An 18,614-nucleotide genomic window follows, 5' to 3' on the forward strand; every position below is an offset into this window, starting at 1 on the left:
AATCCTGGACTTTACTGACAGGAAAAAAAAAATAGATAAATTGTCTATTCAGTCTCTCTTCTTAATTAACTGTATTTCTTAAAAAAAAAAAAAAAAAAAAAAAAATCAACCCAGTTGTAAGTAACTGGTAATATAATAAGCTTGTATTTTATCAAATGGACTGGATTTAATTTAATAAATTAAAATGTATTTTGGCTATTGGTTCTTCCCCCTTTTTTTGTTGTTGTTGTAAAACACTACCCTTGGGTATTCAGCGTTATGGGACAAGTTGTCACTATATTCTCTCTCGCACAGCTGCATGTGCAGGGCAGCACAGTACACAGGACACCAAGCAAGGTGTCCTGGAGATGTCCAACTGCATACTCAGCCATCAGTTCCTCACTCCTCAGGCTTACCTGCATGCACAGAACCCAACAAGAAGGGCTTCCAAGACACATTTCAAGCTGTGGCCTGACTGCCAATCTGAAAGTACAACTGCTTTCCAAAGGAAAGCTGTTGCTCTGCAGAATTCATAATCACTTATGGGAATTCTCCCACACATTTTCAAAGGGAAAGCAAACTATTCAGCAAGCAGTCCACCAACATGAAGGGGAGAGGGGGAATGAACCAGTGATACCAATTTGCTACATTCACTAAGAATGCACAGAGGATAGATCTACTTTGATGTAGATGCCTTTCAGTGGTGCTCACAGCCACCCTGGTAACAAAAAGGGATGAGCAACTTGCGTTTCACCCTGCCATTGCACACAGACCATGGGAAAATGGTGCTGGCTTTGAATTTTAATGGAGACCTTCACTTCACACCTGCTTCCAAGAACATTTTAGTGAGCAAAGGTGGTGAAGGTACAACCAGCTTCCCTAGACAGCACGATGCCATCTCTTCTAGCTATGCCTCAGGAGACTTCCAGGAGAAAGCCAAAAGCTCACAAGCTGTTGCCTGGTTCCAACTACAGGAGGAAGGAAAATTGAGGGACAGTGTGATGCAGCTGTCTGCTGACATCTGTAACATAACTAATTTTTGCAGGGGAAGTGCCTGCCTCAGCCAAACTGCAAGGTATCACACCAAGTTTCTCTGAAGAGGGCAAATGTACAGAGGTTTTGCAGGCTCCAGGGAGTCACTATGTCAGGACTGCTTCCAACACTGCTCTCACATCAGGACTTGTCTTCCCAATTGCTCTGGCTTCACATCCAAGTCCATCAAAGCTTCCCAACTGTGAATCACACAGTGTTATTTGACACAGAGAAATGTCTTTGAAAAGGAAGGTTTTACACCTGAAGTTTTGTAATTTAGCACCTCTAGGGTGACACAAACCTGCTTGTTTTGCTCCATCTTGCTGACACCCAGCCTGTCGGGATGTTGAGTGTTTTGTGCCAGCTGCATCTGCTATGCCAGGGAGCTGTTGACACCTGCACTTCCACATGCTCAGGTGAACCTCTGGTGCTGAAAATAGTCCATTACTCAGGACAGGTCTTGTTACCTGAACTTGAAAAGTTCACAAGAAGCACATTAATGATTTTGCATAAACTGCACATTTCTCTTTGCATTCCACTAATTTCTTGCAAGGTGAACAGACGCAAACTTATCACCTCTGCCTTATTCATACCAGTTTTCTACATCTTGGCCACTCAGTAACATACGATCCTAAGGACCAACCTGGTTTACCACAAATAGATGTGGATGCCATGTAGTCCAGAGCAGCTGTGGGTGTTTTTCAGGGCAGAGACGGCACAGAAGAGATGGATGATCCCCAGGTTCCTGGTGGCACAGGCTTTGGTGTCACCAAGACCGCACCCAGGGACCCAGACACACAGCTTGCTCCTGTGCCAGCTCTGTGTGCAAACTGCTTCATTTCTAAAGTGGATGATCCAGTGTCTTCTGGGCATGCTGAGCATGACCACCATGTCCTGGAGATGGGCTCACAAACATGTGGCCTCTCTGGCCACAGCAGCATCTGGGTAACGCAGCCTGTTGCTCATTTAGGAGGTGGGTCGGGGGAAGGTGGGTTTTTTTGTTTGTTTGTTTTTGTTTGGTTGTGGTTTTTTGTGTGTTTTTGTGTTCTGTTTTTGTGGGGTTTTTTTCCTTTTGTTTCTCACCATCCAACTCTATTCTAATTGACAGTAAGTTCAACTATTTTTTCCCAAGTTGAGTCTGTTTTGCCTATGACAGTAATCAATACAGAATGTCCATGTTTTTATCTTGATCCACAAGCCTTTTCATCTTATTTTCTCCCCCTGTGCTGTTGAAGAGGAGTGAGAGGGCAGCCAGCCAACATCAACCCACCATGCTTTTCAATCTTCCACGCAAACCAATTACTTGCTGTTAAAACAGGTTGCTCTGGAGGATGAAAAGTTGAAGGAGCTCAGCTTGCTCCTGGCTTCCCTTCCCCCAAGCTCCAAAACCAAGAGCTTATTTAAAAAAAAATAGAAAAGGGAAAAATTACCTTTTTGTTCAGATCAATTCCACAACCACCAATTTTTATCGCGAATTAAAACACCCCAAGTACACAGAGCACACAAAAATATGTGGATCTGGAAAACCTTCTCAGTGTGAGGTGACAGTCAAGACAATCCTATCACAGCTAATAAAAGAATTTATTGTAAACATACGTATCTTACACAATTATACAGTATAATACAGATAACATGAAGGATTTAAACACTCAGCATTACAAATAGGGGTAATATTTGTAGAGATCTTTAACTTGTATCAAGACTCTTTAGAAAGCCAGAGAAATATACTGTAACGTTTCAACACACCGTATCCTCCGTAGCATTCCACACACACCTGAATGGTTTGCATGAAATCCCACAACCTCTAACTCATCTCCAAGCAATTCCCACAGGAACTTCTCACCAACAAATTTTTCTCCCACCACTTTTCAAAATTCAAAGCACTTGTTGCAAACTCTTCCTACATCTGAAGGACTAAACAAATGTGTTATTTTCTATCTGCTTTTAACAGATTTTATTTTTCTTCAGCAAACTTTTTATGTTATTAATATAGCATCTCCTAGGAGAATAACCTGTGGTTGCTCAGAAATGTAGCAGTAGATGTCCACTGCAGGAACCCCATTAAGAATAAGGGGCATTTACCTGCCGGCTCCAGAGCCAGGTAGAGGACTCGTTCTGAAACTCCATTCCTCACAGAAAAGCAGGACACAGGCAAGGAAGCCACAATTTGCAAACAGATGCTCAAAAGATGAGCTCCTGCATCCTCAAGAGCTGCTCTGGGCTTATCAAAATCCCAGAAACTAAGCCCACATGAGACAGGGGCTGGAAACACGTGTCATTGCAGAAGATCATAGCATGACTGAGTTTGCCCAAAAGGCTGTTCCCACACAACCTGTAGGCTGTCATAGCAATAGTGACAGATATCTTGAAAATGCCCTTCTCTTTTGTAAAAGCTGTGTACAGGGGCGCCAGAAAGCAGTATGGACTTTGAGCTCATCACAAAGTGAGGGGCCTGCAGTTCCCCAGCTACCTGGATTCTTCCAGCTCAACACTGAGCTCAAACATCATCACCAGTGCTCGACTCCCTCACACTGACCTCAGCTAAAAAACTGATGTCAGGGCTAAGCTGTGCACTTTACATGTGCCGGCAATCCTGCACTCAGCTCACCCGAACAAGCCAGGATGATCTGTCGAATCCACAGTATCTGTAACGCCCCTTCTAGGGGGCATTTAAGTCCTCTGAATGTTGTTTGGATTTCATCCATTGGTCCCATTCCCTAGACTCAAGGGCCAGGATTTGCCACTCTCATTCAGCCCACTGTAACTCCCTGTTAGCTCTGATGAACTTAGAGGGGCTTATCTGCAGACCCCAGTTCTGTTTCAGGTGAAGACACGCAGCACCTCAGCTGAGGTGCATAGTACCTTCTTCAGTTCCAGAACTGCATCAAACCTACGCTGCTCTCCTTGGAAGCCTGAAAAGATCCTCTAACTGAACAGTCTTCCACAGTTCCTACACACTACCAGAGTTACCATCGCATGTCTTCTAGCCCAAAAAAGCACCAAAAGATAACATTTTTAAGATTTCTGTTCCTACCTCAGGCTGGGAAAGGTAACTGTAGTTTAATGTTTATAAAAGGCTTTGTACTGTCAAAGCACGGCACCAAGAAGAGCGAGGCCTCAGCACACCCCTGTGAGGTAGGTATCCTGCTCCCCATGCTCAGAGATGGGGAAACTGAGGCACAGAGTGATTAAATCAAAGGCCATGCAGCAGATCAGAGACCCAGTTGAGATCAGAGCGTTGGAGGTTCTGGCTGTTTGACCCCTGCTCCGCTCATCTGACATCACTGCCTCACAAAACAGGCACCGTGAAAGCACAACAGTCCAAGAGGAGTCCCACCAACTTTACAATGGTTTGTTCACACTACTAGCAAGCACTCGTGGGTCTGGACAGAGGCGTGGTGGATGTGGGGTGGGTCAGGATGTTGTCAGCAAAGCCTTCTTCAGTGAGCTGTTGATAGCCAGGCTGCAGACATGTCTCCTACACCAGCGATGTTCCTGAGACAGGTAAGTGCTGGGGTTAGTAGCAGAACTTCTTCCTGCAGTCAAGACATCAGAGGAGCTCCCCACAAGCAGCAAACCTCTGATTTTTTGATCCTATCAGACCTCTCTGTGTTGAGCAAAACTTAAGCCAAAGTGGTGCTGCTGCTACTACAGCACTTCACAATCCAAGCTGATCATTACTGAATGCTGTCAAAACATTAAGACTTGTACAACACAGCAGTTCACTGCCCACCAGCATAACACTCCAAACCTTCTGGCAGCCTGGGGAGGCACTCGCTGGGCAAAGCGTTTCAGTCAATCCGAGCCCACAAACACTCAATACTGTCCTTGCACCTCTCCTGTCCCACGCAGGACAAGTGGTCAGTCAAATCTTACCAAGCCTGACCATGGTTTATTCATCTTGATTAAGCACATGCCAGTCTACCTACCCTTTCTGACATGACTAAGAAAGGTGACATCTGACACTGTCTCTAGAGAGGCAAGGAATTTGGTTACATTACACTTAGCTGAATAAGCTACCAATAAGCCTCCCCAGCTGTCTTCTCAGTCACATACATCATACTCGAGCAGGACTGGTAGAATTTGTTGCCACCATCAGCCTTCTGCTCCCTGACACCCAAACCTAACCAACAAACCCACCCATCTACTCAAATAACCCACCTTTAAAACCTGCCTTTGACTCGTCTCACATTCAGAGTGCCAAAGCAACTGTTCTGCCCACTGCATGGGGAAACCAACTCGTATGTAGACTGCATCAAAAAGCATTATTTCTTTTCTCAAACAAGAATATCCAACATCACCAATAGAGCTGTCCCAGAGCGACCAGGCCTGTGGTGTCTCTCACAGCTAGCAACTCAATGCAAACTGACGATGTTTGTTCAGCCACTGAACATACACTTACCAAGTAAACACTGACATTTAACAGGTTGATTTGGAACAGAGCATCATTTTGTTGCATTAAGGTGCATCTTTAATTGGAGGTAACAATCTAGTAGCCCAATGCTATAATGTATATAATAGTGTCCTACAGAAATACTGGATTTATCAACCCAACTTCAGTCATAGATCCACCTTTCCTGTAGCATCTTCTCTGCTCCAGTTCATTGCTCCTCATTTAGTATCTTCATATTTTTGTTTGTGAGGAAGTCAAGAAAGGGTATATTACAGATGGCTTTGTGAATATTCATCACTGTGATTTCTCTTGGAGTCCTGCAGGGAATGCATCAGAGATGCTATTATAATACATAAAAAGATACATGTCTATAAAGCAGCAAGTCAATAAATTTACTAAGGGGCGCAGGGGAGGAAGAAAAAAGGTACATTTAAAAAAAGTATAAAAGAGCAGGTGTTAGAGCAACAAAGGAAAAGCATTAAAACGTCACAGGACAAAAAAGCCACTCTCAAATGACTGGAGTAAACATCTTGGGCACTGGGGAAGAAAAATCAAGTGCTGAAGTATTAATTCTTGCCCTTCTGTAGCCCAGAATATGTGTATATATTTCTATATATAACATACATATGTTTATTATATAAATACTTATATATTTCTTATAAGTAAATATTTAAATAAGCATTTTCTCGTAGTGTTATTTTTTTCAGTTCAAGCTATCCCGAATCATGCTGCTGAACACAAATCAAATGTGGTCTAATCATTACCATAAAAATCACTTAGTATCTGAGCCAGAAAAGAGTATATCAGTAAAATAAGGATTATTTACATTGTTTAAGTTCTGTCTGGCCATGGGTAAGTTGTCTACATGGTAACCTGAGATGAACAAGAGTGGGAAGGTCCTTCCAACATGGCTCTGTAGAAATGGCTCATCTGCCTTTGAGCGTGGCAACACCAGAGAATCCTGCCTGGGTTTTTAATGCTATCTCAGCTTCCACTCCTTTGCCACTACGGAGCCAGGAGATGACAAATCCCCTCGTAAAGCTTGGATCCTCCCAGAATACGGTTCATAAATTCCCTCACTCGCTCACATGAGCCAGACAAAATCTGACTAAATTCCTCAGGCGGCTCAGCCCCCAGAGCTGGCCTAAGCGGTCCAAGAGGAGAGAAGCTGCCGTACCTGTTGTGAGGAGCTGTCTGGTACGCCACGGCCAGCGCCTGCCGTAGGATATCACTCATAAGCTGTTCAGTGGCCTGTGACAAAAGATAACATTAGGAGACAGCTTTATGAAAAGAGGAAAGGAATGTGTTATTTGCTGAGTATCAGTGTAAGAGCAGCCGAAACTCTGGCTGACTTCAATCCTGTCTTCCCTCAGCAGGAAGCAGTTCAAGATGCCCAAGTGAGTTTTGTTAGCACAGTAATAAGAACTGAGTATATTCCACAGAAAAAAGGAGACCTATACATGTACAGAGCTCAGACTGCGACCGCCCAGTCTGGTTTCTCTCTGGATCTGCAGAGCAGTATGTGCACAGCAGGGAGGATCCAGTGCTTCAGAGCCTGTGCTTCAAAGAGCATTTTAGGGCCATGTCTCTCACACACCAGAGCTGGTTTTGTACATGGCAGATTCCAGATATTCTCCCGGGAGCTGTTATTTGCTCGTTAGCCACTCCCTGTGGTCACCAGGCTTATGTCAAGACACTTTCACAAAAACCTCCCAGCCTGCGCAGCAAGGAGACAGCAGCCGTATGGCCTACGCACTTGGCTTAATCAAGGTTCAATCAAAAGCTAATTAAGGCTCTTGGCTTTCTGTGCCTGTATCAAGACCAGAACAGAGGTTTCTGGGACGTTCGGTCAGGGCAGCTGGCACAACTCTACAATTACAATGGAGCAATCTGATGGTTACAATCTGTGTCTACACATGGATGTATCTGTATCCAAGTGTGTGTGTAACCTGGACTCAATTAGCTTTTGTAAAACTGATCTGATAAGCAGCAGTCTGTATTAAAAAAAACCCCAAATTGTCTTTGCCTTGAAATACAGCAGAGCACTGCTAAAAATAATTGGTCTTAGCCTTCAGTCCAAATCCAGGAACTCCAACTCCATGCTGTTCAAAGCTTTGGTAAGAAACTATCTCTGTTTTTCCAAAAGTCATTATGACAGAGAAATGGTTTCTTGTAGAGTGCAAAACTGCTGTTGTCTGCAGAAATTCAGTAGTCTCCCAGCAGAGACAACCCAGGCAAAAAGGAACTGAACAGTATATGGAAAAAAATAGCTAACCTTGTATAAAATAATCAAATCTTACAGAACTCTGACAGATTTCCCTCAGTTTTCAAGGGTAGGAAAAAGTAAGGGGTACTTTCAAAGTTATGGAATGAGTCAGTATGTTACTGGAGGTGAGAATCTAGAAATCACTATTCTGTGTCCAAGCCAACAAATTAGTTAGAAAGCTGGAAACACACAGAGAAGTATAGGACACTCTTTGGTCAGCTATATATCTTTCTATACATGTACAAAGATGGACATCAGACTTTGCATCTCCTGGTTTGAGAAATGTATATTAATAACGATATTCCATCTTTTTTTCTACATTACTGCATTAATAGTTACAGAAAAGTTCTTCTTGTGAAGTAATTTCTTACCTTTAAAATCATATCTTCTACTACTGATGCATAAACATTCTTCTGTACCTCAGCAGGCTGAAAAGAAATCCCTATCTATAAAATATGAGAGAGAAAAAAAATATTAGTACACCAAATAACACAACCCATGGTGTACTACAGATGAGAATGAGATTAACATAAAAAAAGATACTACAAAGAGTAGACAAAAAACAAGCAAGGAGACACTGCAGAACTTTCAAGCAGTACAATCTCAGGCTTCATTTAAAAAAAATCTGGAGAATATGAAGCTTGGCCATTAGAGAAGCCTGCAGAAATGCCTCTAAAACACAGAAGTAACAAAAGCAGGTTTAAATTTTTGTTTCAGAAAGTCAACACAAAACCCAGGCTGTGTTGAATACCTTTGGATTGAGAATGTAACCTCAATTTTAAAACTGTACATATATTCAATCCATCTTTTCATCATCTTTCCTACACCTAACTGGCAACTGAAACTACTATAAACAGCACTCCTGGCACAAAAGTTCCACCTCAAAAGGATGTTTCATCCCCCAGTGACACTCTCATCATGCCTGTGCCCTTGTCACCTACATAGCAAGGGATGAGATAAACTGCAGAACCAAAGTTTTGCCCTTTCACGTGAGCACTTGAGGTGCAGACAAAGATCCTTTCTTTCTCCCATGGCTGCTCCTCACAAGCCCTTCCCGCTGCTCCTGTCTCTGCTGAGAGCACTCCAATGCTGAGAGCTCTTTCCTACAAGCTGAGCCATCACGAGACTGACCTTCCTTCCTGCTGCTGTCAGAGAAGACTCTCCTCTGCCTTTCTTTTACCCTAATTTGAACAGAGGGAAGAAACCCAAGCAATGGAGAAGGTTGCTGTGGTCTTAGCTTTACTGCAACCCCCTCTTCAGGAGCTGCAAAGCTCTGGCCCAAGCAATGAGCCTGAATCTTTCACACGATGGAACAGGAAGAGCTCAGTGCTAGTGCTCCCCGTCGAACATTTTCCCTTGATTCTAGCCTTCCAGGATGATTTCTGGGGTGCTAAGCTCTGCAATACAGTTACTCTGACATGACCTCCTGGCTGGCGTGCTTCGCTCACTCCTGCCAGCACTGGCCAGCTGAGTGCCATGAGTCAGAAGGCCCAAATTTTTCCAGGGCATTCATAAAAACTTTCATAGGGTATCCAGAGGCCCATACAGATGAAAGGCAACTAAATAAATGTAAGACCCCCAACTAGCTTAACAGCAGTTATTAACTTTTAAATCACCCATTACCTTCTCTGCAGTGTCCCTCACAAACTCTGATGCAGGCAAAGAAGCCAAGTAGAACTTCATCTCCTCTTGTTTCTCCTCCTGTTCTTTCTTAATGTTTATTTTTAATGGCTCGCTAAAGCTCAGAATGTCTACTTCCTCTTCATGTTCTGGTTCTCGTTTCAGAAATTGCTGTAGTTCCTCTAGTTTTCGGCACAGCTCCTCCCCACTGCTGTAAGATGAAGGGCATTCTGAAAAAGAAGCAATCAATTAAACACATGATAAGTTATGGCAAGCTGTTTATAAACAGATGCACACTCAAAATAGGGTAAGAAATTAAGGTAATTGGAAGTTTTTTCTGTAGTTCCCAGCAAACATAAGGATGAACAGAAATGCAAACAGTCATTGAGAGCCTTCTAATTATATCTTCATTACACTCATGGTCCTCTCTCTCATCTGCCCCTACACCAATCAAGAAGGCTGCATTTCAGACACAACCAGGCTAATGTGAGCCTCCTAAACATTCTCACAGAAGCTTTTAGACAACAGGCAAAGCAGTCTGCTGCTCTACCATTTCCTTGGAGAAACTGAGTTTTTAATTGTGTAGGCACCAAGTAGCACTAACGCATCTTTGACACTGTGACAAGTATTATCACGCTTAAAAAAAAAATCAGAAGACAGATTGGCAGTGGAATTACAAAAGGGTGGGATTACAAAAGGGTAACCTCTTCCCTGCATGTTTGACACAAGCCACTATGCAATAAACAAATTCTTTTCTTCAAAGACAAACACAAATCTAGTTATTTAGAAACAAATATTAGAAGGTGCAGATAGGCTTCCTTTCCACCTTTAACAACTGCAATGCAGGGCTGGACTTAGCAAAGAATAATCAAATCCATACGCTTCTTGGAAATACCTTAAATCCCTGTATGATCAGAACAGAAAAACATTCAGCTTTGGGAAAAGGATTATCTGAAGGTGAAACAAGGGAGCTTAACTGTGAAGAATGGGCAAAATTAAAGATGTATGTTTAATACATTCTAAAATGGACTGTGGTAATCTCAGAGATATGCCTAGTACAATAATGTAGCAGCTATAATAACACAATGTGAAGCTTCACACAGGCAAATTCACTTCACTTTTGGAGGTAAACTGACCCCACTGGGCTCCACGCTGTTGCTGCCAGTTTTGGGGCTTTTTTTGTACCTGAACTCATTCACACTGTTCGCATAGTAAGTCTTTGAATGGAGGCTAAGCTCACCCAAGGACTGAACTGTCATTACCCCTATGCTTGGTTTGTGTGCCCAAACGCATAAATGATTACACTGTGGGGCTAGAATCATCTCTCATAAGATTTATTTACACTGGGCCTCTGAAGGTCCCAAAGCACAATAAAACCCAAAAGAGGCCCCGGAAAACATCAGGACTGATAGGGACAAGAGACAGCCTCACTTGTAGGCTTGCTCTTACAATCTCCAAATTCTGTTATTCCCGAATGAATCGAGTTAAAAAAAAAAGAAAGAATCCCCTTCTCTTGAAGAAGCAGCACGTGTGCACACACAGTCTTGAGCCATTTAATAAACAGCATCTTTGGCAAAATGGAGCTTTCTGTCCCTCCACACTCACCCGGCTCACTGTCGATCTGCGTCAGCACGTCTTCAATCGAGTCCTCATCGTTCCGCAGGGTCTCGGGGTCAGGGGGAGTGTAGCCATGGCATCGGCACCAGTGCACCACATGCTTTGTTTTCAGGGGTGTGATGTTGTGAAACCTGGGGTGCTTCTCTATGATTTCTTGCAGGATCTTTCTCACTGTCATCGCTCGTTGCCACTGTGTCAAACCAAAGGGAAAGCCCGTCACGCTGGCTAAAAATGTTTAAAGCTAGACTGTGGCCCAGAACAATAACCCCGTTTGCAAGGAAAACAAAAGGAATATGATTTTTTCAGAAGTCAAAACAACGAGGAAAAACAAGTGTGGAAGATGGTCCTAATCCTGATATTAGGTAGCTCTGGGCAGCTCATTTTAACTCTGTTTTCTCATCCAAATAAAACCTCAAAAAAAGCAACATACATTTCACCAGGGCCCAGACACATTTGTCTTGACTTGAACTGTCTCATCCCTCAAGTAACATTGTAACCTGGCATAGTGCAAGAAATCCACTAGAGCAAAATATGCTGCTCAAAACTTTAGTCAAACTCCTTGCTCATTTAGCTGGCAACAGCAGAGGGTCTAATCAGTTCTAATGTCTTCCCCACATACATCCATAGCAAGATGACAAAACTATGAAGGAATAGGGGGAAACATCACAACTACAATACAAAAAGGTCCAGGCTAACTGAAATATTTATCTTCGGTAAACTGACAATCTATTTCAGCAGTAGTATTGCTTATGTCAGATCCCTCAGTTCTCTTCCTATAGAAACCAGACACAATCCCACGAAAAGATGGACCAAGTCTGTTGGGTAAAATTTTCATGGGTGTAACATGTCACAGAGGAGTGACAAGGATAATATACTAACAGGAGAGTTTGCAAAAATTCTGATAAAAGTGATTTCAAAAACATCTTACTTTGGATCAACTGAAAAACAGAGTCCCCTCTGCTTCAGAAAGTCTCTGAGCAATCGCTACCTGGACACAAGGCAGCGTGTCAGGAATGCTTCCATTTACAATGCGACAGACTTCTTCAGAAAACAAACCAGCCAACAAGGAAGGTTCCATAATTCAGAAATCCTCCTTGCATCCCTAATGACTGCTTATGAAACACAGGAGAACAGAAATTACCTCGGCTGCTCTCCTCTTTCCAATATTCCAGCTGTAATACTGTTCTACTGAACTGGCACAAAAAGAGCTTGCATCTTCACCTAGAAAACAGAAAGCCAAAAACAGTATTAAATTTTTAGTAAGTGAAGTAAGATAAGTTCTGGGTTTGATGTTCTGTAGTGAAAAGGGAGATTTGTTTCATGCTCACAGGATCAAGGACTGTAACTACCTAACTCCTACAAATGCTGTGCTCTCTTTGAGCACGGCACAGATACGCAGCAGACACTGCGGTTTTTGGATGCAAAACCAGCATCCTTCTCGGTCACATGCACAGACAACTGTGGCTACAGACTGTTTTAAGCTTCTTCTCCCCAAAATTGCAATGGTGTAGACCTGTAAGTCTGTTTTACTGGTCAGAGTTTCTTCTTTTGGAAAGCATTATTTTTTTGCCAACAAATTACCATATAAAAATGGAACAGTGAGGTTTCCTGGCAAAAACATGAGAAGGAGATATGAATCCTAAGCAACAGATTAATGAATGCTATTGTAGGCCAGAGAGCTGTAAGTAATAAAAGCTTTACTGTGCCGCCCACTCCTGCTTTGCTCACTGCGCTTCTCTTGAGAAGGTCTCCAGGACCACTTGTTCGAAGTGCATTAGTTACCTAAGAAAGCTGACAGATTTTCAGCTGTGTACATGAGTAAGAGGTATGCAATTATGAAGTACCATAAAAAATTAAAATGTTTCTCTGCAAACTACCACCTTTTTTTTTAAAAAAAAAGGGCAAAAACCCCAATAACAAACACATTCCAATGCTGAGCTATGTTATATTTGCGAGCATTTCTGAAAGCTTGGTATTAGATTAAAAAAACAACAACCCACATCTATTAAGGATGAGCCAGGGAAAAGAAGACCTACTTGCAGCCATTATGTGAGGACATACAATCTATTTCTAATAAAAAAAAAAAAAAAAAAAAAAAAGGTTAATAACTGCTGACAACATACTTGGCTTTATTTTAAGAACCTAATTCTAAGCATCTTTTGAATAACCCCTGGAGTAAGCTCTCTAGGATAATGACTTCATTTCATTCTGCCTTTTAATAACTTTTGCGGCTACAGATTATGCAAGGTATTCTGTTGATACACTGAAAAGAGAAAACAAAGCCTTTTCATTTACTACTTACTCTTTTCAGCAATTAATGGAACCTTCTTCACTATTGCTGTTAAAAGCTGCTGGATGTTCTCCACATACTCTACACTGCAACGGATAAACAAAACCCACAATCACTGTTGGAAGCAATGAATCAGATGCACAAGGTTTCAAAAATCACTACATGGTTTAGTCCCTAGCCCAAAGGCATTCTAGCACTACTAGTCTGAGGATAAACCGTTCTGCCCCGATCTGGAGAAGGTATTTCAAACAGCTCTTCCTCTTGCCAAAGTGTCCACATCTGAAGCTGCATTTGCCAAGCTGAAGAAACTGAAGACAGCCTTTGCTGGGCAGGCTTGGAAGAAATCCCCGTGTCATCTCACAAGCTGCAACACTGCTTTGATGGGTAAGATGCAGCAGTTAGTGCAGGCTGTCCCAGCAGGAACATGTGATACTGCATAGGAAATTTTTTACCTACAGAAGTTTAGGTAAATTTTACTTAATCAGTCATACTGTATTTAACTGGCAATAACTGTATTTTCCATTAGTTGTTTTATAACTAAGACAATTTCAAGCGTGTAGTGACTTAGGATTTATTCCCATCTCCTACACATACTCCCCATCAGGGTCATGTCTGCAGGGATATGTCAGGGTAACAAAACTTTTCAAAACATGGAGACAGGAAGAGCAGAAGAAACATCAGACACATTACAAGAAATTTGCAGAGAAAATTTGAAAGCTGAGTTCTGGTGAAAAAACACTAACAAGTACTTGCAAGAGCATCACAAACAGGGCAGCAGATTTCAAAGCACCCAGTGAACAAATACTCCAGTAATCTTATTGAATTCTAATTCTGAACCAAGGCAGCCCTCATACTAAGTCATTACAGAAGTACATTAGTTCAACATGACTAGAGAGGCAGCAAGAGAGACAGTTCTACTTATTCCAGATGCCCCTTTTTTGACCTGCATTTTGCTGGGCAGTTTGACCTCAGTAAGGACACACAAAGGCAATGGGAATTATACAAGCAGTGGACGGTAAAGGAGTTTTAGCAGCTTGAGATTTTAGCAAACCCCAAAACAACTGCAAATCTTCAAATATTTTTTTCCCCTTTCATGAAGCCTGATAACAAACCCATTTACAAAGAAAATATTGCAACACTCTCTGAAACAAATGTCACCCAACAGGATTAGTAGTGATATAGGAGTGAATGGGATAGATTTTACAATGTATTTCTAGGTCAAACTTAACACTACTGCACGTATCCCTAGAATCTTCTCCATTCTCCCTGGTGTTTCAAAGATCAGAAATGCTTATAGAGAAATGAACAATTACTTGATAACGTAATTCCCAAGTTCAGAGCTCTCTTCTGTTTTTACTGCTGCTTGGCCTTCTTGGGTACCCACAGAGCTGCAGTTTTGTCCTGTTGAATCAGGCTCCATCTTAACTTCAAAGAAACAGAACAGATTTTAAAAAACAAGAAGTACCAGACAGCTTGATAAATAGTGTCCTGTGAGACTCCAGTAAGAATAAGGCTCTTATATAACATCACTTAATTTGTTGTTTGTATTTTGATTGTTAAGCATGAACAAATTTGGCCTTCAATTCTGCTGAAAGAAGGCCACCAGAACATGTTCCCCCTCCAAATCTCAACACACTCTCATCTCATCCTTTTTAGAAAATCTGCATAATCAATTGCTGATGCTTTCCACATGACTGCCTGATCTAAATTGAACTGCCTGTGAATGTACATTGGCCTTTTTGTAAAGAAAGAGCTGGACAGAAAACTGACAGTTTTAGCGAGAAGTGACATTTCAAAGTGAGAACTTTTTTGAAGACATCACTGATTTTGACATCAGTGAACTTTGTCACATCTAGGACAGAACTTTGGTGAGACAGAAGCAGGGAGAGGGAGACATTCCCAACCCTTAACAGCCAGGCAGACTGGTCGTTCATCTGGGATGGGAGAGACACATGACAGTTCTGGAAGAACAAGACTTTGAGTATGTCAGCTCTGGCCTATGCACTGTCCTGGGAAGCACTATACATACATCCTTCCCCTGTGTGTTTAGATCTAGTGCTGTTGGAAAGCATTATCAAGTCCATTTCACCATAGCCACTACTCTGAGGATAGCAGTTACTATAATTAAATAAATGAAATACATTGAATAATTAAATGTATTAAATAAATACATGCTGCTCTACGCATTTCTGCAATGACAAATTGAAAGAACAAGTGTTTAAAGTACTCATAGCAGCTTTCTAGAACACCCTTAGTTCTCTCTGTAATTGCCCATGCTTTGGGATTTGTTGAGGGGGAAGGCACTGTTAATTTCCTAGTCCCCAGGTGCCATTTTTACTTGATTTAAACCCTACTAACAATGGAAATAAAGGAACGCCCAGTCACAGGGTCTAGTTCCACAGTCAGGTCACTTGCATAAAGCAGCACCAGCTTATTTCTACTGTTTATCTTACTGAGAAATTCCTTGTTACCTTTAGTGATGGATGCTGTTGATGGACTAGGGACAACTGTACTTGCTGTTGAGGCAGCTGAAACAGCTGAAACTTTGCTGGTAGAAAGTGACTGTATCACTGGAGAGGAAAAAAGACAAAAGAAAAAAAAAAGAACAACAAAGAAGAAAAAAAAAAATCAAACTTCAAACACTTTGACAAATAACCATGTTCAGAAGCAACACAGTGTTTGCAGCATAAAGTTTAGGGATGAATTTCCTTGCTACATTTTCTTCTATCTCTAATTTTGGACCATGTATGCCAACAGTGACCAAGAGCTACCCTGTGTCAAAGGGGATTTTCAAACACCATCTGTCATCCTCCTCTGCCCTTTACCTTTGTTCATAGGCATGAGTATTGTCTGAACACCTCCAGAAGCTGTGTTTACACCGAGCTGTTTAAGCTGGCTGGGAACTGTCAGAACAGCCTGCTGTGGACTAGACTGATTTGAGTGGATTTTTAGCAACCCTGCAAGAAGAACGGAAGACAAAATGTTAAATAAAACACACCATTTTGTTATCTCCAGCTACTTATCTCCCTTTCTGCCTGAATCAGAATGGCAGGTAAGGCTAGCACTGCCACCCTCTTGACAAGCCACAGTTCACTGAACTGTCAAACAAGTTTTCACCGACACAAATTATTGCTAAAATACTGCGGTGCTGCACCACAGTGTGTGCAGCATTGTAAGCTGCACAATGCTCTGATATTTGTGAAGCAAGTTTCCTAATTACCTAAGTCATCTTGGGCAGAAGTTGATGCAACACAAACCTTTCAGCTGAAGCTGGCTCAGCACAGAGAAAAAACACTCTCTTGTCAGGACAAGACCTTGTGCTCAAGGCTCTGGAGAGCCCGTGACTGACCTGTTGTACCTGCACAGCCACTCACACCTCTGCAATTCAGCTTAGCAGAACCCGCTGCAGTCAGCAGAGCACAACCAACCACGTTTTAACTAACTGACGAGCAAGAGCTCCACAGTACGTCTGATGGAGGACATACCTAAAGTGAGTGTCCTGCGTCCTTCTGTAACATGCACTGAATACATAAGGATGGCTAATCAAGCTATGAAACATATTGAAGTGAGGACTCAAATCACTGATTTTAGTCAAGGCTAAAAGAACAAGCAGATACATTCAGGTATTAACAGCATTATCAATGGCAGCACCAGTGACTTTGGTGAAAAGCTGCATGGCTTCAAGCTGCACCACAGTGCCAGGTGAGCAGTGCCCATCACCTGCCCACCAGCTCTCTCCTCCATGGTGAAGACACCTCAAGCCACCACAGCCAGCACTGTAACACTGTGATTTGGGCCTCTGCTCATCCTTTCTACTAGTACACCAGATATTTTCAATATAATTGTATTCAATCTATAGCTAACTTTTATTCAGATTGTGGAAATTTAATAGGCTTCTATTCTAGAACACTGATAACAGCAGACTTCTTAGTTTCATAATAGTAATTTTATACTCACGATTTGAGATAAAGTTTCCATTCTTCTCATATTTTATTATTATTAAGAAATGCAGCTGCCTTTTAAGTGCTAGACATGCAAGGTCTGGTGAAGATGTCTCTTGGTTTTGACAGATGTATAGCACTGGTCAGGCTTTCACCACAAGGACAGGAGGCTAACCTAGTACTACCAATTAATTTTTAAACATCACAGTGCATTTTATTTAAGACTCTTAAAAATACAATTGCTACGCTTCTTGCCAAAACCTTTTCTTTCACCTCCAGCCTTTTAAACACACAGCCCCAGGACGGCCAAGCTCAGTGGCAGCTGGTTCCCTTTGATACACTGAGCCCCAGCAGTGCTGGGGATGTTAAATAGTGAATGGAAGGTCTCCTGGGGCACAGAGCCAGTCTCCAGCAAGCAAGTAAATGCTCATGGCTTTGCAAGTCTCCTTCCAGAACAGTTTAGCACACTTTGAGAAAGAGTATCATTTAAAAGAGTGCCCTGGGGGATATCCCAAGTGTGTGATGCACAGATGTGTCAGGACAGGACAGCAAGTGACCCAAACAGCAAGGCGAGTAAGATGATGACATTTTCAACTAACCCTATTAGCGTGATGTGTGGGAGACACAGTTTGTTGCAAAAGGATGGGAAAATTTGAGATTATTTCTGAAAAATTGCTTTTGAAAATGCAAATCTCCAGAATTTTAACACAGTTTTGTTTTGGTTTTACATCAACGTAACATGTTTATAGCCACTGCTTCGTTTGGGATTCTTGAAGAAATGAAGAAGTCAGTGCCTCAGGTTATAAAAAACAAACCAACCCGAAATCTAGATAGCTGTCTCATACCTAGATGGGAGTCTCAATCTGAAAGCTATTTAGAATGGCAAATTTTCTATTTAAAAAAATCCCAAACCTCTCTGCTTTGTTTGCAAAGAGTAAAACACTCAACTACCTGCTTATTGCACAATTCTGGCAGTCTTAGACCATGTTGTTTACTTTCAAGCTCTGGGAAAAACAGAGTGATGAAAAAAGAAAGAGTTTGTAAGACTGTGTACACAGGAAACAAAAAAGAGCTGCATTTAAAAGACGCTCTCAGATGAGCTCGGCGTCACTTTATCTTTTCCATATTTTTACTCTGTTTCCACCTCGTAAGAAGCCACCTCAAGTCAACAGAACATGCCAGCAGGTAAATCAGTCAAAACGTAAATTTCTGATTTTAACCCATAATACTCAAACCTGCTATATTTGTCCAAAAGACACTGGAAGACAATAAAACTAAATAAGGGAAACTTCCCTCTACATAAGGGCAGTCCATCTTTATTACGTCATCTTTATGAACTCAAAACATTCCAGACCCAACCTACTTCACTATACTTAATGGATTTTGACTTCAAAGCCATCAGTTCCACCTAATCAACACCCCTCACCTTTCCAAGCCAAACAGAGCATATGCAAAGCCTCAGAGCCAAATTTTGCA

The 18,614-nt window shown here is 41.9% G+C and overlaps 1 protein-coding gene across 13 annotated transcripts in view; it reads right to left on the minus strand.

Moving 5' to 3' along the window:
- Positions 1 to 2,573: 2,573 nt before the first annotated feature.
- Positions 2,574 to 18,614, minus strand: part of YEATS2 (YEATS domain containing 2) — a 47,061-nt gene continuing 31,020 nt past the window's right edge. For 10 of the 13 annotated variants that reach the window (XM_082056912.1, XM_082056910.1, XM_082056909.1 and 7 more), the window contains 10 exons: positions 16,023 to 16,154; positions 15,669 to 15,767; positions 14,511 to 14,622; positions 13,210 to 13,283; positions 12,049 to 12,128; positions 10,896 to 11,097; positions 9,294 to 9,520; positions 8,042 to 8,116; positions 6,582 to 6,655; positions 2,574 to 5,721 (listed from right to left, as the gene is read on the minus strand). In XM_082056912.1, the coding sequence (XP_081913038.1) occupies positions 5,613 to 5,721; positions 6,582 to 6,655; positions 8,042 to 8,116; positions 9,294 to 9,520; positions 10,896 to 11,097; positions 12,049 to 12,128; positions 13,210 to 13,283; positions 14,511 to 14,622; positions 15,669 to 15,767; positions 16,023 to 16,154 (1,184 nt within the window). In that variant the 3' untranslated portion in view covers positions 2,574 to 5,612. The remainder of the gene's footprint in view (positions 5,722 to 6,581; positions 6,656 to 8,041; positions 8,117 to 9,293; positions 9,521 to 10,895; positions 11,098 to 12,048; positions 12,129 to 13,209; positions 13,284 to 14,510; positions 14,623 to 15,668; positions 15,768 to 16,022; positions 16,155 to 18,614) is intronic. The other 3 variants (XR_014184474.1, XM_082056915.1, XM_082056918.1) reach the window with 3 other exon arrangements.

Source organism: Streptopelia decaocto (assembly GCF_964273445.1).
Source record: "Streptopelia decaocto genome assembly, chromosome: 6".
NCBI classification, from domain to species: Eukaryota; Metazoa; Chordata; class Aves; order Columbiformes; family Columbidae; genus Streptopelia; species Streptopelia decaocto.